This window comes from Daucus carota, chromosome 4 (assembly GCF_001625215.2).
Source record: "Daucus carota subsp. sativus chromosome 4, DH1 v3.0, whole genome shotgun sequence".
NCBI lineage: Eukaryota > Viridiplantae > Streptophyta > Magnoliopsida > Apiales > Apiaceae > Daucus > Daucus carota.
Window position 1 is genome coordinate 29141116 of NC_030384.2, and position 27387 is coordinate 29168502.

General features: G+C 33.9%; 3 protein-coding genes across 3 annotated transcripts; all 3 read right to left on the reverse strand.

Annotated features, from left to right (window-relative positions):
* Nucleotides 1–13357: 13357 nt before the first annotated feature.
* On the reverse strand, nt 13358–13828 carry LOC108216716 (non-specific lipid-transfer protein 1). The gene is made up of 2 exons (XM_017389551.2): nt 13473–13828; nt 13358–13367 (listed from the first exon to the last, which is right to left on the reverse strand). The coding sequence occupies exons 1-2, from the start codon at nt 13826–13828 to the stop codon at nt 13358–13360; spliced, it is 366 nt and encodes a 121-aa protein (XP_017245040.1).
* Nucleotides 13829–17662: 3834 nt separating this feature from the next.
* On the reverse strand, nt 17663–18022 carry LOC108216595 (non-specific lipid-transfer protein 1). The gene has a single exon (XM_017389401.2). The coding sequence runs from the start codon at nt 18020–18022 to the stop codon at nt 17663–17665; it is 360 nt and encodes a 119-aa protein (XP_017244890.2).
* Nucleotides 18023–20130: 2108 nt separating this feature from the next.
* On the reverse strand, nt 20131–23552 carry LOC108216755 (non-specific lipid-transfer protein). Its single transcript, XM_064092158.1, has 3 exons — nt 23200–23552; nt 20964–21101; nt 20131–20173 (listed from the first exon to the last, which is right to left on the reverse strand). The coding sequence occupies exons 1-3, from the start codon at nt 23550–23552 to the stop codon at nt 20131–20133; spliced, it is 534 nt and encodes a 177-aa protein (XP_063948228.1).
* Between the last annotated feature and the right edge of the window lie 3835 nt (nt 23553–27387).

A 27387-nucleotide genomic window follows, 5' to 3' on the forward strand; every position in this document is an offset into this window, starting at 1 on the left:
TTTATTCGTGAAACGAAATTTATAATCATTTTTAATTCTAAATTAAAAATGGCTGCAAATTTTGAGATTCCGAAAACAAATTTCACAATTGTTGAGAATAATAATTTAATTACGCAAGCGAATTATCGACGTTGGGTTAGATATATGTCAGAATATTCATTTGCTAGATTTGCTATGACAGAGTCAGTATATCTTAACAAATCTCTTCTACGAGATTTCTTGTCTTCTATTTCTGTTGTGAATGCAGGACAGGTACTTGGTATTACTTGTCAAATTCAGGGACGAACACTATCAATTACTGAAAATACCCTGAACACTGCTCTGCAACTTCCAACAGAGGACTTTGAAGCTGTTCCAGACAGGGCTGAAAGAACAAACTTTTTCTTTGCTATTCACTGCCAGAGGGAGAATGGTGATCTTCCAGGAAAGATGTACGTCAAGCATTTACCCAGAGAATGGAATTTCTTCTTTAATTCCATTTCTCATGTATTTGCACCAAAGACTGGAGGGTTCCATGGAATTACTATCTTCAACCAGGAAATAGGAATTGCAATAGCACAGAACACAAGGATAAATCTGGGACACTTAATCATGGGAGCTTTTCAGGATTCTCTAAGAAAGAACAGGAATGTACTTCTCTACCCTCGGTTCTTTCAGATTGTTCTGAATCAAATGCTGACTCCTGCTGAGAGAGCTGTCTATCCAAATATAGACAATGTCATATGCTCCTTCATGACCACAAGGGTGATATCTATGCTGGAGAGTCACCAGAACTACACTAACAATGAGGATGTGGTTCTTCCGGAGGCAATGCAAGAATTCTTAAACAACCAGAACTTGCCTCCACCACACATTCAAAATATTGCTGATCCTGTGGTTCAGGAAGAGGAGGCCCCTGAAACACAAGCTGAAGAAGTCACTGAGTCATCTCATCAAGCTGATATCCCTGAGACTCAAACTTCTCAAATGGAAGAGGAAGTGATAGTGGAAGATGCACAGACATCCTCAGATGACAATGCTCAATCTGAAGGAGAGGATTCACTACAAGACAACTCCACTGATTCTGAAGATGAAGTGGATACTCCTGTTCAAACCACTGCAGCTGATGTAATGGTGGATGTTGATGAACTTTTCTCTAACACTTACAATCCACTGCTACAGTCAGGTATTCCTTCAGACTCTGACAACTTGTCCTTTGATGCACCTGATTGGGTTCAGAATCTTTTGGATTCCAATCAGCTTTCACCACCTCTCACAAGTGCCAATGAATTTGAAATCCCCCAAGTTCATAACCAAGGCACCACTTCACAAACACTACAAACACCTGAAGCAGAAACTACTCTACCCCTCAGCCAACCACTTATTATTTCTGAGAGAGAGGGAGAAAGTGCCTTCAGTGCACCACACAAGGAGTCTGTTTCTGAAACTGCAGCTCTGTCTCCTAGTCATGAAAGGAGAATAGAACCTGAGACAACTGCAGATATGTCTATTTCTTCACCACCTCAGCCAAATACTATTCCAATGCACAGTGAGGTTGCACACACAGTTGAAGAATTGACGGTTGCGAACACTTTGTCGTCCATGTCAGGGATAGACACTGTTGTTTCTGATCCTTTTCAGGGTCAAGTGCCTTCACAGGCTTCTGGGGGAAACTTGGATGAAATGCCACTTTCTACATCCTTGTCTACCCCCCTGGGAGGAACATTCCCAGATCCTTCAAAGGACTCTTCACCTCTCGAAGGTGAACGGCAATCTGTTTCTGAGCTCTTCGTATCAGGAAGTGTGCCAGTTATAGAGGACTTGTCACAAAGTCTCTCGCCGTCAAAGGCAGTTGTGGGAAACCAGGGTGCTTCGCCTGTTCAAGGATCACATCCTTCGAGCCCTGTGTCTACCCACCCTGAGATTCCAACTCAGGATCCATCAAAGGACTCACCACTTTCAAGTGGTCGGCAACTTGTTTCTTATGACTCAGATTCATCTGACGAGGAAACTGAGGACGAAGGCTTACGAACCTTCATTGCACCTTCTGTGACCTCTCTAGAAGAGGCTAAGAAGATTTCTTCTGCAGGTACATCTAAGGATGCTGGAATATCTTTGAGTGAGAGGGAAACACCAACAGAAACTGATATACAGAAACCCTCTAACCAACTGAGTGATCTAGTCTTGAGAGAAATGAGAGAAACACCTGCAGAACGTACTAGTGAGAACCCCAAATCCCAACCTACAATTGAATCTGCCATTCCAACTGTATCTGTGACAGAATTTGAAGCTCTGAAATTCAAAGTTCAACACTTAGAAGCTGAGAATCTTGTTCTACGGGAGGAGTTGGTAGAAATCAAATCAACAATGGAACAAAGGTTGGCTGCCCTGGAGGCTAAGTTGCTGGCATCTCAACCTTCCAGAGAGGATTACTCAACTGAGGGGGAGAGAGCAGCAGAAAAAGCAAAGGGAAAGAGGGTGATAACAGGGGTGTCTGAAGAACTGATTGATTCTGCTCTTAGGCATCAATTCAGTTACACTCATGATGAATACATCCCTGAGTTTGTGGATGACAGGGTGATTAGGATGGTTGGTGCTGAGAATGAAGATCTTGAAGAAGGAGAAATCCCAGATGCTGAAGTCTTTGCTGATGAACTTGCATATCACAATGACATCTTTCCTGCTGAAGAGTTTGAAATTGCAAATCCACAAGACATTGCTGATGTTGCTAGGGATTATGCTGAGCAAAGGAAAGCAAGGGAGAAGTTAGAAAACCAAAGACGGATTCGAAGGGAAAGGAGACTTGCCAACTTACATAAAGATGGAGCTGAATGGGATGCTGCTAGATCTGTGTTTGACTTTCCAGAGGTCACTCAAGATAATAATGATGACGAAGTAAAAGATATCTTTGACTCCTTCAGGAACAACTACAAAGATTTACATGATTATCACGAGGTGTTGAATGATATCATTTCTACTGTGTCTGTTGCTGTTCTTCCCAGAAGAGGATGGATGGTTAACATATCATTTGAGCTACAAAGAGAAGGCCATGGACTCAAGCATGTGTCAAGTCAGTTTCTCAGAGATCTTTCTTTAACTGAGCTGTTTGTGGTAAGAAACAAGATCATCTCAACCGGCAGAAAACATAATGAAATATTCAGAGATATGGTGGAAGAATGGATCACTGATATTGGAGTTGAAATTCATGACAAGCCCTCAGTTATTAAGTACTTCAAGGATGGTATGATTCAGAGTATTGGACTCACTGATGAAGCACTATCAACATACAATCCTCGTATACTGAAATATCTGGAAGCTCAAGTCAGGGAGAAGTGCTCAAGGACTAGCAAGGGAAGACTAACTGCTGAACTGCTATATGCCTATCGTCTGAACTTTGCTGCTCTGAGAGACTTAGACTTATCAGCCATCAATCGTCAACCACCATATCCACTGCCTCCTCTCAACCCTGAAATTCCTGAAAATCCAAATGCACCTGTTGTTACTTACAATCCTACATCTGTAATATTCAAGAAGAAGAAAGACTCTGAAGTCACTGCTATACCACTCACAGAGATTGGAAAACTCAATTCCAAAAGAATCACTCGTGCAGTTGCAGCTGTTAAGTGGTCAGTGGTAAAAGAAGACAAGAGTGTGCTCAAAGATTTGGTTGATCTTCTGGAGATAAGAAAAGCTGTAGAGACTGTCCACAACACTTCTAGAGTTCGTGCTCATCCATCAAGGATCATTATGAAAATTGAAGGAATGGAGATGAATGTCACTTTTAAGAAGTTAAAGAAGATGGTTCACCTGCAAACTTTAGAGAAGATGAAGAAAAATCTAGAGCAACCTCCACCTGAGAATACACTGGAGCAAGTGGCACTGAGTACCATTACAGCAAGGATTGAAGAAATTGAGAACAAGCTTACTCAGAAGAGAATAGAGGAAGCTGCAAAAAGGAAAGCTGAGCAGAAGCTGCTGAATGCAAGAGCCAAGAAACCAAGGACAGATTAGTTCAGGCTAGAGGAACAATGGCTGCTTGTATTTACTTTTGAATTCTGGAAAATGTAAAATATAATCCAGACTGTACTTAGTATTATTTCCTGTTTAAATTAGTATGCTTTTTCATTGTGTCAGTTGAGTTATCCTCTTAAAGGATTTGCTTGTCGAACTCTAACAATCAAATAGGGGGAGATTGTAAAGCATAATGTAACGTAAATGTAATTACGATAACTCAACACAACAAAAGACAGGAAACAATACGTAAGTATTATACAGGAATCTACAGGTTGGAGATTCGATACGAACAGACAAAGACAATCAAGATATCTGAGACGAGCATCCGTCCACTGGAAGAAGTTCATTAACATGTTCAAGCCTCAGTGAAGAATAAAGTTCAATATGTTTCTGCTATCAAGATTGCCTGAAGATCAAGTATCAAAGACCAGAAGATTCCAGTATATTTAATTTGATTATTAATAATCAAATTTATCGAAGCAACATCTAACCCGGAATGACTGATCAAGTATATTATCAAGCAAAGGATTCAAAGGATTATTTCAGTTCGAGTCGTTCGTGAACCAGACCAGTGCACAGGACGTCAGGACATACGAAAGCATTCAGTGGATTCGATCAACGAATTAATTGATCAAGTCAATCGATCTACTCCAGGATTTACTGCCAAAGGAAATCTTCAGCTAAGTATATATATATATATATATATATATTAATTGTGAATTATGTTGAATTTAAATAATTCAAGTAATTAATTAAACACAATTAATTATATATATATGTATATTTAATTCCTATGCTAAGTGGGAAAACTCCTGAATTTGTCTAAGTACTCCACTGTATACAGGAGAAGCACAAATCATGTTTGAAGCGCAAACTTTGACCAAGTCAAAGTTTGCGCCTCGACATCCTTCAACACTTAGAATATTTCTAAGTACCTCTCTTTATCTACTGTGAAGAAGAAGTGCAACCCAGGTCAAAGCGCAACCTTTGACTTAGTCAAAGTTTGCGACTTTGACCTCTCTGTGAAGAAGAGCGCAAGTTTGCCAAACTCTTTATTTGGCTAAGTCACAGGCAACACAGTGGAGTCACCAGTAGTGGAGCGCAACCTTTGACCAAGTCAAAGGTTGCGACTCTCACCCATCTCTCAAGCGCAACTTCATGAAAATGGCTAAGTCCTTCACTGGGAGATCAAGGTGTGCGCAAGGTTTGACTGTATTTGAGGCGCCATGTTTGACTTATGACATTGGTTATATATATATATACATATGTGAATATGTATATGGAACCTGCGCCACTTCATGCATTCCTGGGAGATAGATTTATTTTCATAAATCAAATCCGTCCAGGACGAACTCAAGTCGTCCAGGACGAACTCGTTAACCATGGTTAGTTGTTGGAAAGCCTATAAATAGAGGTTGATGTTTTCATTTGAAAACAACTACACACTTTGTAAGTGCACACACTATACACATTCTCGAGAGTTAAATTAGAAGATCGTATTTATCGAGAGTTTGTAATAGAGTGATTGTAGTCTCTGCAGCCGACACTTGTGTTGGAATTTGTAGCACCCGAGGATTATTTCTAATACAAAGAATATTCCCCGACTTGCTGGAGTTATTTATTTACGATTGATTTAACATGGACTGAAACAGATTATCCGCAATTAAATTAAATCGAAGAAATTGGTACGACGTATTCAACCCCCCCCTTCTACGTCTGATTGGACCTAACAATATTCCATAAATAATATGAAACAAAATCAGATTCTGAAACTTGCTTCTAATATACACGAAACTAAAAAAGGTAGTTCTAATTTTGAATATTTTTCATCCAAATATTCTAAAAAATTAGAAAAATAGAACGGAGCGATGTGAGAGGCGCCACCTACACGCCACTCGCTTCTCCTTTATATAAGTATATTGATTGATTGTATCTTATATATCAGATAATTAATTATTATAATAAATTATATAATTATCTTAGTTGTCTGCACAAAAATTTCAATTTCTATTTTACGGAATATTTTATTTTTAAAGTATATTGCGAAAATTTAATTCAACTCAACCTAAAATTAAAACTTACTCCCTGGGGATGAGTAGTGCATACGACTGCCTACAACCATTTTGAGGTTTCCATAAAATATAGTTTCGTGATGTCTTTTTTAAAAAGAAAAAATCTTTTTTAATAAAAATTTAAACATCAAACTTTTATTTAGGGATTTTTTTTTTAAAATTATGGAACTATACTATAAAAAAGCCTTAGAAAGCGTGTGTCAAAGAATAACGTATACAATTGAATGAGACAGAGGAGTGCAATTTATTTTTATGTACATAATTTAAAGAATGTCATAATATCAAAATAAATATAATATATATTTGTTATTTTTAATATTATAATGATATATTATTCAATTCAATCTATTTAAATAGTTAAACTGAATAATTGTTAATAAATTATAATACTTGTATGAAATATTATCATTTGATGATTTAACTAATGTGGCACAAATAAATTTTTAAAAATTTGACTTTTTAAAATTGTAATACAATTTTTTATTTACATGTATATTATCATATTATCGTAGTCATTATAAATTTAAGGGAAATTATGAATGCTACCATTGTGTTATTGGCTTCTTTAAATGTTACCGTTTTGTGTTCCATCAAAACATTAAAAACGTTAGTTGATTGTATTTATTTCGTATTTTCCTTTAAAAAACACATAAAATACAATTGATATTCGTATTTTTTCTTTGTGTTCTCGAGTCCTTGAAGATTAAACAACTTTTTGATCATGTTGTCGGTGTTCGTTTTAAAAGTATGAGTAACCAAATCAAAACTTGAGACGAGCTATGTCTATTTTAATCATCAATTTCACGATACAATATCCTTTGAAAACCAAAATGACTACCAGTTCGGAATACTCCTTGTCGTCACGACGGCGGAACCGATGCCACTGTTACTGATTAAATCATCGCCGCCGCCTCCGCTATCTAACCATGTCGTTGCAGCTTCTTTCTTCTCTGTCCATTCCTTACTCACCAAACGCGGCATCACCACCCCTCAATCCACACTCCGATCGATTCCACAAACCCCCCGACAGTCTCCACCCCCATCACCGCAAACCCCAATCCACAATACACACATATATGCACGCAGAGATGTAAACATAATATCAAATTAGCTCGTGCTTCGGTTATATGTCAAAATTTCAATTTTCAACCAAAATAGCTCGTGCTCTGGTTTTCAAAGGATGTTGTATCGTGAAATTGATGATCAAAATAGATAGAGCTCGTTTCAAGTTCCGATTTGGTTACTCGTACTCTTAAAACGGACACAGGCAACATGATTAAAAAGTTGTTTCATTTTCAAGAACTCAAGAACACAAAGAAAAAATACAGATATCAGTTGTATTTTATGTGTTTTTTTAAAGGAAAATACGAAATAAATACGGTCAATCAACGTTTTTAACGTTTCGATGGACGGAATGGTAGTATCGTTAACGGATCGTAAACTGTCTTTTTTAGTTTCGGATATATTGGAAGAAAGTTTCAGAATCTGATTTTGTTTCAGATTATGGGAAAATAGATTTTTTTGCCACCCAACTTATTATTTGTTTAGAAACCTACCACTGAACTATAATTTTTTTCTTTTTTGCCACTAATGTTAGGTTCGGATTTTTTTTTTGTCACTAACGTTAGGTTCGGATTTGATTATTAACACTATGTTATTCTTTTTAGAGTTAATTGCATTTGGCACCCCTTCGATTTCAGCATGTTGCACATTGCACCTAATAGTTTTGGAATAAACACTATGCAGCCCCTTATTTTTAACCTGTAGACACTTTCCACCCTTTCCGTCATCTTCTGCCGTTACCGTTAACTTTTGAAGGGACATTTTGGGAAATTTTATTATATTTAATTAAAATCAGACCTTTATTTAAATTTTCCGACCATATAAATGATATTTTTCGGAAATCTATTTTTCGATAGTCTGCAATATAATAGTGACCTGTCTATATCTTTATATGTAGTACTCCATATGTGTCCTAAGTAGTTTATCTTAGAGGACGAGAGTACGGATTTTTTTACTCAGAAAGGAAATCTCAAAATTAACTTATGGAACTATATTTATAAAAAGTGAGAACCTTAAAATACGTGACAAGTAGTGGTAAAAAAACTATAAAGTCAAGTGATACTATGGGGCCGTTTGGGTGAGCTTAAAATAAGTGTTTTTTGCTTAAAATAAAAAAGTGAACTAGAAGTCAGAAGCAAGTTAAGACTTAAAATGTGGTCAGCCAAACACCACCTATATATTTGTGGAGTCTTAAAATAATTCATAAAACTAAATTTTTTAGGTTCTTAAAATGCCTGTTAAACTCTCGTACTTTAAGGCATATAGATGACTGTATATAATGTTATAGACACATATCATATCACCATAATATTGCAGACTACCACTATGTTTTTATATTGCTAAAAAAATAACATATTGTTAATAATCAAATCAAAACGTAACGTTAGTGACAAAAAAAAAATCCAACGTTTTTTTAAGGGAAAAAAACCAACATTAAATTTTATTCAGAAAAAATAAATAAAATAATTTTTGAAATTTTTTGGAGTCTCAAAATGCGTGTCCAACTCTCGTCCTCCAAGGTAAACTACCTAGGACACTACATAAAGATATAGACACATATCAGATCGCCATTATATTGCAGAATAACACTATATTTTAATAATACTAAAAAAATAACATAGTGTTAATAATCAAATCCGAACCTAACTTTAGTGACAAAAAAAAGTCCGAACCTAACATTAGTGACAAAAAAGAAAAAAGTTATAGTTCAGTGGTAGGTTTCTAAACAAATAATAAGTTGGGTGGTAAAAAAATCTATTTTCCCTCAGATTATTTATGGAATATAGTAGCTTGAATGTTTTAATCTGATTTTGTTTCTATATAAAAGAGAAGCGAGAGGCGTGTATGTGGCGCCTCTCACATCGCTCCGTTTGATTTATCTAATTTTCTGAAATTTTTGGATAAAAAATATCAAAAATTAAAATTACCTTTTTAGTTTTGGATATATTAGAAGCAAGTTTCAGGATCCAATTTTGTTTTAGATTATTTATGGAATATAGCAGTTTGGAAGTTTTATTCTGATTTTGTTTCAGATTATTTAATTATGAGAAAGAGTAGCACACAAGTCTCTCTGCACCTATAAATATCCATATAGGTTGTAGGGTTTTGGATCATCTAAACACAACCTACTCTCCCTCAATACCACAACCCTACTTCTCTTTGGTGATAGAATTCTCTTGATCCTACCTCTCTCTGGTGATAGTTCTCTTGATCGATTTTTAACTCGGTGGTACCGTTTTTCTGCAATGATAAGTGAAGGCTGTTTATACAGTATTAAAAAGATAAATGTTGTTGCAAGTAAAGGTAGTTATAGACCGCTATGTGGGAGTCAACAAATTCAAATACAGGAAAAGAATATAGTCTTGATATGATATTGATGGATGATACGAATAAATTGACTATTAGTGATGTATGTTTTTTAGTTATTCTATTATAATATTTGTTTTGTTCATCGGACATGTTTGTTGTTAATTTTTATATGATTTACTTTGTACACAGGAAAATATTATTCATGCATTATTTGTTTGCTCCGTTAAAACAACTTTTAAGTGAAGACTATTCATATAATATTAAAAAATAAAAATTGTTACAAGTAAGGGTAATTATACTTTCAAAAAAAAAGTAAGGGTAATTATAGACCGCTATCTCACGGATTTAAGTTAAAGGTTGTTACAAGTAAGTATAATTATAGACCGCTATCTCACGGATTTAAGTTAGATGTTTTTGTGCATCCAATCCAAAAAAATTCGAGGAATGTGACAATGTAAGAACATGATTACTTTTAAAAAAAACACAAATAAAATTAAGATTCGTCGTGCTTTAAATTGTTAATTACGTGTAGAAATTTATTTTCATTTTTTCACCATGAATTATAGTCCGATTTTGCAATTTTATATATTAGTATTGGTATTATATCAAAAATTTTATAAATATAAAATTTATTTTATCCAGCAAATATTAATTTTTAATCATTAATATACTTTTTATAAACAGCCACAAAATTATTGCATTCTACAAATATTGATATTAATCATTAATATAATTTTTATAGACCGCCGCAACGCGCGTTTATCAACTAGTTTCAATTATAGTACAAATTAGCATGTAAATATATTTTTTTCCCAAAATTTTGATCTCTACTCGATATATGATTAGATTACATGAAAATTTGTTCTAATTATGTTATTTCTAATTAAATATTATAGTAGCTAGTTTAAATGAATTTGCTAAAAATATATATATAATTATGTCAATTATATATATGTTCTTTAATGAAATATTTTATATTTGTTGATAAATATGTCACGTGTTTTTATGTCATGAAATCAATATGAGAGAATTCTTTTTTACCGGCTAAATTACCTAACATTAAGGTACGTATCATCTTAATAATAAACCTTTTTAAAGAAAACAGTGATCCGGGCTCAAGCCCTCCTAACCTAACCCGTCCATGGTGTCATCATGCAAATAATTGGAGGGTTTTTTTTGGCTGATTTTAAAATTATGTGATTCAACATAAATTAATATGAAAGAATTAGGAGAAATATTTTTTTGATAATGAGTTAATAAAAATATAAGAAAAATGAAAATGATTTATAACTACAAGAAATAATTTTTTTATTCTATTATAATTTTAACCAATTTCTCATTTATTAATTACATAAATAAACATTTTTTTAAGTCGAAAATTACTTAAAACCGTTTTCTGCTTTGTAATAATACTGATTTGCTGAACAAACTTTATGAGTACAGTACTACTGATTACTGGTTGTTAATGAACTGATTAGAGTCAGTTTATGGTTTTATAGTCAAATTTAGCATTGTGAATGAAGATTAATGTTGAATGAAACTGATGTATGTGGTTGATTAGTTGCTGGTTAGTTGGCGGTTTTATTATTATTAATGAACTGGATTAGTGCAGTGCAACTGCAAGGATGTTACTTGGATAGGATCACAGGAATCTAGTTACCATAGTTATTAAGTACTCCCTCCGTTCTTAAATATCTGTTTTTTGATTTTTTGGCACGCATGTTAAAGTGCTTTGACTATATAGTTAAAAAGATTATTTTTGAATTTTTTTTTTCCCGAATAAAAATATTATATCAATACTTTTATTCACAAAAAGAAATATTTAAAAATAACATTTCTAGCTATGTGGTCAAAGCACCTTAAAATGTGTGCTAAAAAGTCAAAAGGCAGATATTTAGGAACGGAGGGAGTAGTAGTAATTCTTTGAATAAATTTAATCTTTCTTGTTTCAATTAAGTATTATTTTCTTTTGGTTTCAAAAAAAAAGTATTATTTTCTTTATTTTTGATACTATTCTCGTTTCAATTAAAAATTATCTTCATTATTTTCGATATTATTCAGATCCTCATTCTCGATTTTTCGTTGTCACTAATGATAGAAAAAATATCTAAAATATATTAAACTAGAGTTTAAAACACATGGAGGAAAACAAAAATCCAAAGTGCAATAAATCATTTTGAGACAACAATATGCATAAGGAAATTTTATTACATGAGTATTGCATAAGTGAAGATACTATTTAAATTAATAATTTAATTTTGTTCAATATCATAGAAATAGTATATTTCTCTTGATAAATGATCTAGCTTAATGATTAAATAATTCTGATTCCCCTCATCATGGTATACCTGGATTATTTTACACTTTTTATTTATTTTTATTTTTTTGAAATAAATTGATTTTACTAATTAAACGTCATATAGTTCTCAATTCTCATGCATGTTTAAATCATATATTTTTTATTTTTTTTACCAGAAAAGGATGATTTTGTTAAACTCACAAATCCATCAACAATACATGAATAAAATCAGGGGAGGCATCCCCATACTTAAGAACAATCAGCTAAAGACTTGAGTATCTCGTTAAGAAGTGAGGTACTCCCTCCGTTTCAAATTAGATGTCCACTTTAAAAAAATCACACAGTTTAAGAAAAGTGTTTGTTTACAAATTAATTGCATTAAATGATCAAAATATGTGGAGTGTGATTGATCTAGGAAATATAAATAAGAGATATGTGGAGTAGAATTGACTTTGGAAATATACATTTGCATTGAAAGTTGATGTAGACAAGTAATTTGAAACAAAATTTTTTCTTAAAAGTGGACATGTAAATTGAAACGGAGGGAGTATCATGTTCCCAGACCGTTTAACAAATTTTAAAGTAGAGGCTATCGGAATCCGGGAAGCATTGAGTTGGGTGAAGTCGAAGGATTGGACAACAGTACGTGATCATAGAATCTGATTGTCTAGGAGCAATACAGGCCATCAGATGCTCATCTGCGAATCTGTCTTCTCTAGGACGGGTAATAGATGAATGTAAAAATCTACTTGTTTAAATCATATATTTATTCCAAATAAAAAGCACAACATATTATAACACCTTGTGCCATCCATTTTAAAATGCTAATTAAAAGATATATCCAAATTTAAATGTAATTTTCTAGAAATGGCCTGGCTCTACTTTTTCTTTAAAAGAAAAAAAACATCATCCATGAATAAGGGGGTTTAATCTATCATTCCATGAACAAGGGGTTTTGATGCTTGGCTAAGTTCATTCAACAAATCCCTTGCAGCTAATATAGCATGCTGGCATTGAAATTTTGACTACTGAAGGGTAGAAAACAACTTTAGAACCAATACAAGATGTCACAGAAAACAGAATGAAAATAGCCGATTTTTCTGTAGTGATTCACTGTGAACACACAAGTACAAAGGAGAATGAAATCTAGGTAGTAACATCTTACAGAGGTTTAATTCGAAAACTTTATGTTTTTTCATCTAGTGCATTCATCTGGTGATGATTTAGCTTTCTTTTATAGTTTTTCCGATTTACAGTTTTCTGGTGCAATTAAAATAGCCTACGGTTGCTTTTTAGCTATAAATTAAAGTCCAAAATGTCTGTTTTGTTTAGTTAAATTTTTGCAATCACTAGCTAGTTGTAATTTCCAAGATAATTAGGGAATAAACACCATGGATCATAGTTCAATATCATCACTCTAGAATGCTTTACATGGTTATGAGATGTTGATCGACCACCACAACTTTATTGAGGGAACATTACTAGAGCCTCCCAGTTCATATTACATCATAAACACAACTATGTATAATGTAGAGAAAGGAACATATAGATAATCTTGGCACATATAGCAGCTTGTACCATAAAATCCACGCCTCTAAAGCATGTGTCGATTGAACTGCTCTCACTGCACCCTGCAAAACACACATGTGTAAAATTTAAACATGTTAAAATGTACCCTTGAATAATAATAGATGATAACATAATTGCGTAGGAATTAGGTAAGGGAGGGTAATTACTTGGAACAGTCGGTGCCAGGGCTGATCTTATAAGGAATGCTGATTCCGCACTTTCCAGGGAGCCCAGCTGCCAAGCCATAGTTGATACCCTTGATGCTCCCAGACACGGATTTGAGGCAAGTGCATGCTTGTTTCCTGTCCAGTGGAGTCTTAGCCATACCGTTCAGACTTTTGACCCCGCTGCAACACCCTGGTGGCAAAACACCGCCCATCTTCAGGTAATTCATGCACTGACTTAGTGAGCTTGTCACTTGTCCACAGGTCAGTCCCTCTACTGCATCAGGTGCACTCAAGCTCAATAGTGCCACCAGACCGATAATTGCCAGAGCTGCCTTGGAAACTGTCATGCTTGCCATAGTTTGAAACAAACTTTCTCAAGATCTTCTGAAAAGCTATATGAGTACACTAATGCTGATCACTAGTTGGCTTATGAACTCACAAGAGTGTAGAATACACCTTTTATAGCGAAATTAAGTGGCCTAATGGAGATTAATTTTGAAACTGATGTAAGTAGTTGATTAGTTGGGAGTTGTAGAATTAATGAATTGTGTGTTGTCACTTACATATCAACACAACAATGAATTCGTTTGTTTCCTCTTCATTTTACACCTACACAAAATGAACATAGTATATGTGGCGTTTTACGTAGTGACATTCCACCGGCTAGCTAGAATCAAGACAGTGTTAAGAAACAGAGGATGAACAGACATTTATCTACCAAATTAATAACGACTAGTACTCTTGCCCAATAACAGAGAAACACAATTGCGAGGTTGGATTCGTATCTTTCTAAATAAGTGTACTTTCATTCTCGTATGATATCTAGCAGATAGTAGTACTAGATACTGCTAACTCTGGTGGAAAGTGTCAAATTTTGCTAATAGAAATGAGAATTAATTGCAAAACGCATCCCTGTGGTATGGCTCAATTACACTTTATTACCAAAACTTTAGATAATTGCACAACGCGTCTTTTAATATATTTTAGCGCCACGTGTTTGAATCGTTTAGCCCATTTTCATCTATTTTGACCTATCATTATGTCAAAATAAAAGGGTAAAATAGACTTAAGAATCTACAACATTATATTTTAGTTAATTCTTAAGTCTATTTCACTTTTAATTCACACGGTGATAGGTCAAAATAGACAAAATGGATCAAAAGGTTTCAAATGTGGCGTCAAGACATTTTAAGGGATGCGTTGTGAAATTATATAAAGTTTAGGTGAAAATGTGCAATTGACTCAAACTAAAGGAATGTATTTTGCAATTAACTCTAAAAAAAAATATATTTGATCTTTTTTAACTGTTGCTTATTTCCGGTGTGAAATGCTTTAATATATCCACTGTGAAAACGGGATAAGGTGTGAGTTCTGTAAGTGCTGGATTTGTATTGAAGGAGTTGTGTTATTGAAATGCAAGTAGCTGTAGCATAACAACCCGTGCAATTCTGCTTTACTTGACCCGTTAGTGTAAATAAGTATGAAGTACTTTTAAGAAGTCTTGAGAATAAAGTTGAAAGTAGAAAATGCTAGCTTTTCTTTACAACTTATGATTCTTTTCTAAACACTTTGATAACTTATAATTATTAATTTACTTCTCACTTCTACCTTTTTTAAGCTAAACCAAACAGCCTCTACAGAAAATCTTTCGAGGAGCTACTAGCAAGGTAATTACAAGGCCGTTTGGGCAAGTTTAAAAATAGTGACTTTTTGTTTGAAATAAAGAAGTAGATAAGTTAATAAAGTGTTGGAAAAAGAAGTAGAAAGGTCTGAGAGAAAATTTAGCATTTCCAACTTCTTAAAAGTACTTCTGTTTATTTACACAAACGGGTCAAGAAAAACATAAACCCGAAGCAGCTTATACTTCTCTTTAACAAACGGGCGCACATCTTGCAGAGGTTTCATTCAAAAACTTTTTCTTTTTTATTTTTATGTAGTGCATTCATGGTGATGATTTAGCTTTCTTTTATAGTTTTTTCGATTTACAGTTTTCTGCTGCAATTGCAGAGCTACCTAAAATAGCCCACGATTGCTTTTTAGTTATAAATTAAATTACAAAATGTCTTTTTTGTTTAGTTAAATTTTTTCAATCACTAGCTAGTGGTAATCTCCAGTAGATGTAATTTACTTGCTTTGAAGAAAATTAGGGTATAAACAGCATGGATCATAGTTCAATATCATCACCCTGCAAAGGTTTACATGGTTATGAGATGTCGATCCACCACCACAACTTTATTGAGGGAACATTACTAGAGCCTCCTTATCCCATTTCATATTACATCATAAACACAACTATGTATAATGTAGAAAAAGGAACATATAGATAAACTTGGCACATATAGCAGCTTGTACCATAAAATCCGCGCCTCTAAACTCTAAAGCATGCATCGATTGAACTGCTCTAACTGCACCCTGCAAAACACATATGTGTAAAATTCAAACATTTTAAAATGTACCCTTGAATAATAATAGATGATAACATAATTGTGTAGGAATTAGGTAAGGGAGGCATTTATAATTACTTAGAACAGTCTTGCCAGGGCTGATCTTATAAGGAATGCTGACTCCGCACTTTCCAGGAAGCCCAGCTGCCAAACCATAGTTGATGCCCTTGATGCTCCCGAACACGGATTTGAGGCAAGTGCATGCTTGTTTCCTGTCCACCGGAGTCTTGGCCATACCGTTCAGACTTCTGACCCCGCTGCAACACCCTGGTGGCTGGTGGCAAAACTATTGATCATTGGATCTTTTTAGTAGTTATAACTTTGGGCCGTTTGCTTTGGGAATAACTACTACTATAACTACTTTGGGCCGTTTGTTTTGAGAAGTGAGCTTAAAATGGAAAGAAACATACTCTATTTGATTATAAGTGATAAGTTAACTAGATTTAGAAGTTATTAAAAGTGTTTTGAATAACTTTTACTTAGAAGTGTTGGTAATTTAAATTTATAGATTAGAAAAAAATTCAAATTATTAAAATAAAAAATTTTTATTAATAAATAAAGTTTATTATATATTAAATTTTAATATATTCATGATAAAATGCAAGCTCAAGAAAGCTACTAACATTTTTAACTTCCTAACTTACAAACTTAAAAGAAGCACTTCAGGCTTCTTTTGTCAAATGCTACGTAGAAAGTAGAAGCAATGCTGAAAGAAGTTATGAATTAGTTATTTTAAGTGTCGCCAAGCACCCACTTTTCCTTCAAAGAAAAAATATATTATCCCATGAATAAGGGGGTTTGTTTGACACAAGCTCATTCAACAAATCCTATGATGGACTGCCTTCGTAACAGAACGATATTATCTACGTTTGTTTCAGAAGAAATTAGAATGAAATTACCCGTTTTTCCTGTAGTCAAGACACGAGGTACAAAGCAGAATGAAAGCTCGACTCTGCCACTCAACTGACTATTAACTATGCAATCGTAAAGGTCTACTTCTACTTCTATCCATAACATTTGTTATATGTTTTATGATAAAGCGTTCTTGCAGCATTCAACATTATATAAAATCTTTCGAGGAGCTACAACACTACAACAGTCTACTAGCTAGGTAGTAACATCTTACAGAGCTTCAATTCGAAAACTTTATTTTTTTTTTCATCAAGTGCATTCATCTGGTGATGATTTAGCATTCTTTTTATAGTTTTTCGATTTACAGTTTTCTGGTACAATTGCAGAGCTACCACTAAAATAGCCCAAGATTACTTTTTAGGTATAAATTAAAGAACAAAATGTCTGTTTTGTTTAGTTAAATTTTTGCAACTAGCTAGTTGTAATCTCCAATAGATGTAATTTACTTGCTTTGAAGAAAATTAGGGCATAAACACCATGGATCATAGTTCAATATCATCACTCTAGAAAGTTTTACATAATTATGATATGTCAATCGACCACCACAACTTTATTGATGAAACATTACTAGAGCCTTCTTATCCCAGTGCATTTTACATCATAAACACAACTATGTATAATATAGAGAAAGGAACATATAGATAAACTTGGCACATATAGCAGCTTGTACCATAAAATCTGCGCCTCTAAAGCACGCGTTGATTGAACTGCTCTCACTGCACCCTGCAAAACACATATGTGTGGTATTTAAACATGTTAAAATCCAACTAACTAACAGTTGCACATAATATATACCCTTGCAAAATAAAAGATGATAACATAATTGCGTAATAATTACTTAGAACAGTCGGTGCCAGGGCTGATCTTATAAGGAATGCTGATTCCGCACTTTCCAGGGAGCCCAGCTGCCAAACCATAGTTGATGCCTTTGATGCTCCCGGACACGGATTTGAGGCAACTGCATGCTTGTTTCCTGTCCAGCGGAGTCTTAGCCATACCGTTCAGACTTTTGACCCCGCTGCAACACCCTGGTGGCAAAACACCGCCCATCTTCAGGTAGTTCATGCACTGAGATAGTGAGCTTGTCACTTGTCCACAGGTCAGTCCTTCTACTGCATCAGGCGCACTCAAGCTCAATAGTGCCACCAGGCAGATAATTGCCACAGTCACCTTGGAAACTGTCATGGTTGCCATAGTTTGAAACAAACTTTCTCAAGATCTTCAAAAAAGCTTTTTAAGTACACTAATGCTGATCACTAGTTGGCTTATGAACTCACAAGAGTATAGATTACGCCTTTTATAGCGAAATTTAGTGGCCTAATGGAGATTAATTTTGAAACTGATGTAAGTAGTTGATTAGTTGGGAGTTGTAGTATTAATGAATTGTGTGTTGTCACTTACATATCAACACAACAATGCATCCCTTTGTTTCCTCTTCGTTTTACACCTACACAAAATGAACAGAGTATATGTGGCGCTTTACGTAGTGACATTCCACCGGCTAGCTAGAATTAAGACAGTGTTAAGAAACAGAGGATGAACAGACATTTATCTACCAAATTAATAACGACTAGTACTCTTGCCCAATAACAGAGAAACACAATTGCGAGGTTGGATTCGTATCTTTCTAAATAAGTTTACTTTCTTACTCATATGATATCTAGTAGACAGTAGTACTAGATACTGCTAACTCTGGTGGAAAGTGTCAAATTTTGCTAATAAAAATAATAAATTTCATCTTCATTTTTATCTGTTGCTCTGTTCCAGTGTAAAATGCTTTAATTTATTCACTGTGAAAACGAGATAAGTTGTGATTTTTTGAAAGTGCTGGATTAGTATCGAAGGAGTTGTGTTATTTAAATGCAAGTAGCATAACAACCCGACGACTTTCTAGCGTTTTGTGTAGATAATTTTAGTTTGTTTCTCATCGTCACGAGGTGTGTGATTTAAGCTTGAGGTTCATGCCTTGCACAGAACTAAAATTCAATACAGTTCCATATGTCTTATTCTAGAAGTCGCGATGTCAGAAACAGCCAGATTGCGAAACTGCCTTAGTAACTGTAAAAATATCTTGCACTTGAAAACCTCTGCCATTAGCTTACATTCACACAATGCTGCAACACATTTTGCCTGAAAGGTAGTAGCTTCAATTCTTAAATAATTAAGGATTGATTAGATTAGATGTCCAACTGAAACATTAATTAAGGATTTATAAGATAATCCCATTTAGATCTACCCTGATAACATGGGAGCTATGATAACCCCAAAAGTATCTTTCATGTGTTTTAAAAGGTAAAATTTATTTTGTGCCTTAAGTTACTCCCTCCATCTCATGGTAATAATCTTCTTTTGTCAAATAAAAGTTTCCACAATACTTGAATAATTAATGTTATAATAATTTTATTATGAAATGCAAAAAAAAACGAGTGAAAATTGAACTGCTGCTTGTATAATTAATGGTATTATAGTAACAAAATTGAGAAAAGACATTACATTTATGTAAGGAATGATTTACCCTCCAAGTGGGACTGAATTTCATTCCCTGTCACAAAATTGTTAATCCAAACACGAACACATGGTTTTGAGGTTCCGATTCCTGTTAACCGGACTCATTAACCATGAAACAACCGTCTCCTCGATGTTTTGTAATATATGTGACTTTTGCAAACAAAAGATAATTAAAATGAGACGGAGGAAGTAACAGAGTAGAGAAAAGTCTAGGAAACTCCCTTACAGTGTAGTAACTATTAATTAAACAACTTGAAATAAAATTTAATTCCAAGTGAAATGATATGATCCTGCCTAGCCCATTCATGAATTCCCCACCAGTTAGTAGTGCTAATTATTGATGCTTGTAAATGACAAACGAGAATTAAACATACATTTTCCTGGATGATGGGAGGATCAGTTTCTATAATTGTGTTGTGCCAGTCTTTCGCGAGGGGAGGATGTTCGGAGATGCATTACTTGAAGCAGTCGACGGAGGAGCTGATCATGTAAGAAAATCCTCTGGTAAGGGCAAGGAGAAGGCATGTTAGCGGAGTAGAATGTATAGTGTTTAATAGATGAGTACTTTCTCCGTCCCATAATACTTTTCTTGTTTATCTTTATCAAGCTTCTCAACACACATTTTTTATTGTTAATATCTTTAATTTTTTTTATTTTTTTTTGTCAGGATCTACATACTCATGAGTTGTATCATAGATACAATAGCCGCATCAGGGATTACTATCATCCAACAAAGTTTATTATCTAACCGAAAGATACGCAAAGATATCTCAGAACGTTTAGATAATAAGACTTTAAAGTCTCATAAGAAAACCCAAAAAGTCTCTTTCCAAAATCCTGAAAGTCAAAACAAACAAAGAGAAAACATAAGAATAATAATTTAAGCAGAACAAGAATATGTTGTGAGGGACCCTTTAAAAACCAAATATATGATATATAATACCTACATCAAGACATAACAATATATTAAACAAAATGAAAATTAAAACTAATAAAGAATATAAGCAAAAAATTAAAAAGTCTAACCAAAGCAAGAACTTTGGTTAGACACACAAATATTGAAATATTCATAATTCATACTAAAACTTTCTTGTGAAAACAATTTTAACATAAACAAATTAAGGACTGAGGTTGAAAAATTCAAAGGAGAAAGGTTTCATCATCACTTGAATTTTCATCTTTAATATCTTTAATTTTGTATGAGTATTAAATATAAAAACTTCACATATTAAAATACTTACAAATGTGAATCCAACAAGATCATTAATGAGTATATTTAGTCTTATAAATTAGACATAAATTAGTAATTTGTCTCATGTTATGAACAGTATCGACATATCAAATGAGAAAGGTTTATTGAAATGGAGGGAGTACTTTTTATAGCAGTGCAGAGTATGTGCAAACTACCAGAGTCAGTGCCCATCTGGTTTTTGTTAAGTTACAAAAACTGATCACAATTCACAGATTTAGCAGTTCCCTTGAGGCAGTGCCCATCTGTTTATCAACCCTCATTTTAGCCAACCAATTGAGACTTGAGAGTCCTTATCCCATTGCTACAGGCCACATAATGTGTCAAATTGGCGCTGGATGTCAGGTATCCTAAGCACGGGGCCAAGCTTCTTCTCACCTGATCACATCTTCGGCTAATATCACATTTGGTGCAAGTGCCACAACTATGTGCACTACTTTTATTTTAAAGAAAGCCTTTAAAACCTCCATTTTCAAGTGTTTAGAGCAAGTCCTAGAGTTGCTTGACACACTCCCTCTGAAAATGCAAACATGTATAGAGTTTAATTCCAACAACTCTCCCAGTGTTACCTCTATTTGTTTTTAATTTTTTTTTATTCTAACGACTGGGACTTGCTCTTGTTTACTCTCTTTATGGAAATGTTAGTATGCATATAAGAAAAATTGAAGGAGCGGTCTAGCTTGGTTTATTGTGCATGTTACTTGCCAGTACTGGGTAATACTCACAGTGAATGACAAACAAATTTACAAACAATGTGATATCCTTAAGAAAATGAATTATATGGTGATGTTACTCTGCACATCATCCGGGAGTGAATTTGGGTATAAAGCAAATTAAACTTAGATATGAATTCTGCACCATGCAGCACTTCATTTGAGTCTAAAGACTGTTTTTGCTTGAGGAGATTTGATTGCTGAGACTAGATAAGACAACTGATAAATTCAAACTTCATTTCAAGTAACTTGTGGATGGAATATAACAACGAGAGAATGCAATGAAAAATCACAAAGATATTTTATGCAAAATGAAGAGAGTATGAGAAAAATAATGACTAAATATGAATGAGTCTGAATTTTCAACGACGAAGATTGTACGAAAACATGATGTTGAAGTAGAATTGTAGAAATGAGCATTACTCCTAAAGCATATATCATTCCAAAACATATATGTTAGATTTATGTTTAAATAGTTTTGAATGAAATGACTGAAGGAATGAAAATTATAAACCTTTTATCTAATTAACCCAAAATTATAATACAAATTTCATTTCATTTTTCCTCATTCTATTTCATCCAAGTGAGCGCAGTCTAAATACATAACATTTTGAACAAGGCAGATCCAGGAGGGGGGCTTAAGCACTCCCCGACTAACACCCCTCCCTCCACGAGATTAATTTTACTTGTGCTTCGTAATAGCTTTGATATATAGTATGATACTATGATTTTATATTTGATATTGAAAGCTATTAACGTTTGAGTTCTTTTTAATGGTAATTAAGCCCATGTTTCGCTAGTGGTTTGAAGGTACGCTATCGGCTATACTATCCGGTTAAAGGTCTTACTTCAACCATGAACAAGGTGTAGAGATTTTTAAGGAGTAACTTCTATTATATACTGCCTGTATTTGTTCATGTCTTACTCTGTTTCCAGTTTTACAAAGGTAACCAGTTTTATAACCAAGCCAGTTCAAGGACATTCTTGTTTGTAAACAAGTTCAGTTTTATGTAAGGTCCGAAAGTTAAAAATCTAAATATTTGAATTTATGTCAACAATATTCCAATCGGTTTTCGAGTCAAATTCGAGTTTCATCTCCGTAAATCATGTCACAAATGGTCAGTCAGTGTTAAGTGTTGGTCTGCAAGTCTTTGATAGTAGTTGTCGGTAATAAATTCACTCCACCAGATACATTACTCTAAAAAACACTCGACTCTATGCCATTACTTAAAAACTTACTAGATTTATAGATGTCAACAAGATTTTCATACAGAAACAGAACATTAAAAGCAGCAGTGCAATTCATCATCAAATACAAACTGAACACAGACGACTACAATATGCTTAGATCCCATGCATCTTTATTCCAAACAAACTTAATATTGAGCTTGCACTTGAAAGTCCCCTGGCATTAACATACCTTCACACCACCCTGCAACACAACAAAAAAAAATAATTATTATTCGGAACGACAATATCAAATTTATAATTTAAGATGGTATGTATAACATCCCACATCGCTTAGATAAACTGTATTTGAAATCTTTTTAAGCACAAACAAATAATTAATGGTGGTGTTTGGCTACGGCTTTTAAGCCGACTTCTGGGCTTATAAGTTGGAAGCACTTATTTCGTACTGTTTGTGTAATAAGTCAAGAAGCACTTATAAAAAGCTAGGAATGCTAGCTTTTGTTTCAGGACTTCTGCTTATTTGCCAAACACTTTAATCACTTATAAGTCTTGTCTGGCTTCTAACTTCTACTCCACTTATTTATTTTAAGCAAGAAGCACTTATTTTAAGCTCAGCCAAACGGCCCCAATATATACTAATTTACTAGCGTTTTTGGACCGACTTACGATGAGTTTTTAGGTCCGGTATGCATCTAGTACCGGTATTTTACCTGTTACAATCGGTGGTGGGGCTGATTTTGTAAGGAATGTTGACACCACATCTAGCAGGGAGGCCAGCAGCAGCGTTCAAGTTGAGGCCAGTGACGGCATTAGCAGTTTGCTTGAGGCAGCCGCAAGCGGTGCGCTTGTCGAGTGTGGTCCGTGCAGCGTTATTGAGTCCCCTCACACCATTGCAACAGGTTAGCGGGACTGGAACGTTTACCTGGCTCCTCAGGTAACCCAGGCACGGGGCCAGGGCTCCAGTCACCTGCCCGCATGTGAGTACGGCTTCAGCATTTGGTGTGGTTGCTAAGACCATGTACATCACCATCATGGCTACAAAGCTGGATCTTAGAACTCCCATTCTTAAGTCTAGATGGAAATTTTTAGTGTGTAGGAAAGGTGAGAGGTTTTGCACTTTGGGTTGAGTGGAGTTGTATGCTTAGAGGGGGATTTATATAGAAAAATGTTGCATGCATCAAGAAGCTGGGCTAGGCCGATGGAAAAGACACGTGTCCATAAGAAAGAGTACCTTTTCTCGTCCCTCTCAATTATATACTTGTATCTTGCAAGACGGAAATGCGATAAACACTTTAATGTTTCTGTAAAAGATAAAAATTTATAATTTATTTTTAAAATTTTCTTTATTTATATCTAAATTTTTATTTCAAGAAAGAAAATTATAAAAATAAATCATAGAATTATATTTTATAAAAATATTAAAATACATGTTGTAACATAAAAAAAACATATAAACGCCATTTAACCCATAAGAATTTTGGAAATTTGGTAATTGGCTCCCGAAAAAGTTGATGTCTTGCACCGAATATGAACGGGGCTAAGCGATCTGTGAAGTGCTCGGGAAAAGTAATTGTTCGCTCTGATTTTCAATAGTAACTAGTTTGGTGGCAGTTGTGTGAAATAAATTCACCGACCCCCTGCCCATTGTTTGCAGTGTTGTACATCTGAGAGTAATGTCGATTGTCGATGGTTCAATTTACTGTGTTTTCCACTTTGGTTTAATCCGACCACTCGTTATTGGGAGGTGAAGCGAGGATGATCATCGATGTTTAAAACACGAAGTCCATTGACAAATTTTACAACGAGAAAATTACGCCAAGGCAATGACTAACCAGTGCTGCAGCCTGCAAAGAACAAATATACTTATTTCAATTTTTATTGTCACCTCGCGATAGATTTTACAAATTCGGTTCATTAAAAATTGATTATGACATCACAATAACACAAAACTGAAGTGGGAGACTGGATCAATCAATCAAACCCCGCAAATATATACTAGGGTCATACATCCCTCCGTCCCAAATGAATTATATACAGTTTTTTTTTAACGTCCCACCAATTGTATACATTTCAAAAGTAATAAATTTTTATAATATAAAATATTATTACACCAACCATTTTTTTCCACTATCTCCATTTTATAATAATATAAACACTATTACACACACTACTTTCTTCCACGGTCTCAAATCTATTATTAATTATAAATAGATCCCACCACTATACTCATTTTTCATCTAACTTTACTCATTTCTTACTTAATTTCTTGGTTTTTGTGTCTCAATCATTTGTACCAGGACGGAGGGATCAGCACTTTTCACCATTTGTTTGGAATAAATATATATAGAGTTGGGCTCCTTGGAGACCCACATAATTGGAGTCCTTGGAGTCCTAGATCTAGACCATTCAATTAGCAACACAACTGACGGTTGAGATTAAAAGCAGCAAAACAATTTAAAATTAAAATAAAAGACTGAAAATCTGAGATACATTGAGATATACGGAAGAGAGAGGATACACATACTAAATATACTATATGATATTAAGGAGCACCATTATCCCGCACTTTACTCAACAAAGTTTGGCAATTACAATTAAAGTTATTCTGCACGTGTTTCATCACAGTAGAAGAGTGAAGATACAATTGGCTTCTTGAAATCTCAAAGGGCGTTGTTTTTTTTGGCCAACAGAACACAAGCTAGCAGTGCATGTGAGATTTATGTTCCTCACATGTATTGATTATACTATTATAGTTTTGTTTTTTTTTGGGTTTCAGGGTTTGTTGTTATAATGTCGAAACTTTGTCCTTTGAGTAATTGTGCTGCACTTTCTCCATAAAATCAAATCTAAGTACGATCAAGATAAACACAACAATGCATATCAAGTGCAAGACCGAGGGATCGAAGATTGGGTGTTTCAAACCACTTTGCATCATTGTTGCAGAACATCAAAGATAAACATAGGATTGATGAAGAACTGCAGAACAATTGTAGAAGAAGTCTAATAAATGATAACATCTCATGAATTTGCAGAACAACCGGAATCTTGCACAGTTGCGGAACAATTGGATTAATGTTCTTCTTCAACTATCATTTGCAGAACAGGAAGATGTACATGCGGAGAGATGAGAGAGTTGAGAGATTAGTGGAGGAAGTGGTGCTTGTAACTGCCAATGATAGATGCTTTATGTGTATACATACGCTCCACAGAAGAAACAAAACAATTGAAAAAGAATATTTTAATTATACAATGAAAGTATATCAGCGGTTGGATTATAAATAGATAAAGGGTCATGATTTAGGTCTCCAAGTCTCCAATAATTTGGGGTCTCCACATAACTTAGGCCAATATATATATTTATAATATTAAGGTGAAATCACTCTTTGAATGTTACGTGTCGCATTCTCCTCCCTGCCTCCCTCCCACTCAACTTATGGTCTTTTTAGGTATTATTTGACATAAATTTTAAGTTGTATATAAATCTTTCTAAAAAAAAAGTTGTATATAAATATAATTTTGTTAATTCTTTTATAATTTTTCCTTTCATAAATATTTAAATATTAAATTTTTATTTTTTAAAAAAAGTTGAAAATATTTTATAAAACTATATTTTATAAGAGTCTTAGAAAATGTGTGTCAAGCCTCCTTCGCCAAGATAAATAATTCAGGAGAACAGATGGAGTATTATTTAAATTGGATTAAAATAATTATTTACGTTCACATTAATCGCGAGGTAAGTAAAACTTCTTATTATTTCATACAGTAAAATTTAGAAATGTTAAACTCCTAATTCAATTTCTGTAAACCTATATATAGGCAAAATTTTCAGCATATACCGGTGTATTTTCGTATAAAATTGATTGGTTGGTTGGGAAGTCCAGTTTTACATTAAATAAGTACAGTGCAGTGCACGTTATTTTTTTATTTTTTATTTTTAGTATTCATTAACATTGATTGCACCCATTCCAAAAATAACATTGAATTGCATTATTGACCTGCTGTCATTTTTTTATTATTTTAAAAAAATGAAAATTACATCTTAAAATAGATTAAAAGTTATTTTCAGTGACACATTTTTTTTCTTTTTTCGATTAATAAACTATTAATAAATTTCAGTCAAATTTTGATCAATTTGATCGACACAAAACCAAATGTGACAACTAAAAAGGAACGAGGAACGAAGAGTGTATTAGTAACAGGCCTGAGTTTTATACTCTGCTGGCTGCTCGCTCCATGCAATAAAATTAAAGTTTTACACGCTTTCTGAAATTGTTTAAACATTAAGGTTTAATAAATATTGAAATTGTTTAAATATTAAGGTTTAATGAATATTGAAACAAGACCTGAACTAATAATATTAGGGATGTGCATGATGATTTTTAGTGCGGTTTACACCTAAAATCGAACCGAATTCACAAAAGTGTGATTTTTAAAACTGAAAATTGAAATTAAACCAAACATAATTGGTGCAGTCGGTTTATAACATGAGTGATCTGGTATCATATTGTGTGGTTCGATGATCAAACCGTGAAGAGTCCGAGTGTGTCACATGATTAAACACATGATTTGAAGAATCCCGATACATACACGTTAATCTCGTAAAATATTTGAAGAATCTTTGCATTAGCCAAATCTTGAAATTTAGGATAACTTTCAACCTCCCTTTCTTCTTCTATTATTCATCTTCATCGTTTTTTTTCGTCTTTAAAGAAAGCTTCACAGCTATAGTTCTTAATATACATTCTATCAACGACATGATCATAAATAGTCGCAACATCTAACATCATAAATAGTGGAATTTCGCTTAGTCTCAATATTTAAACGTTTAAATATCAAAAAAAATTCAGGAAAAAAGGTTTTAAAATATATTATAAAATTATACTTTAAAAAAATTCTTA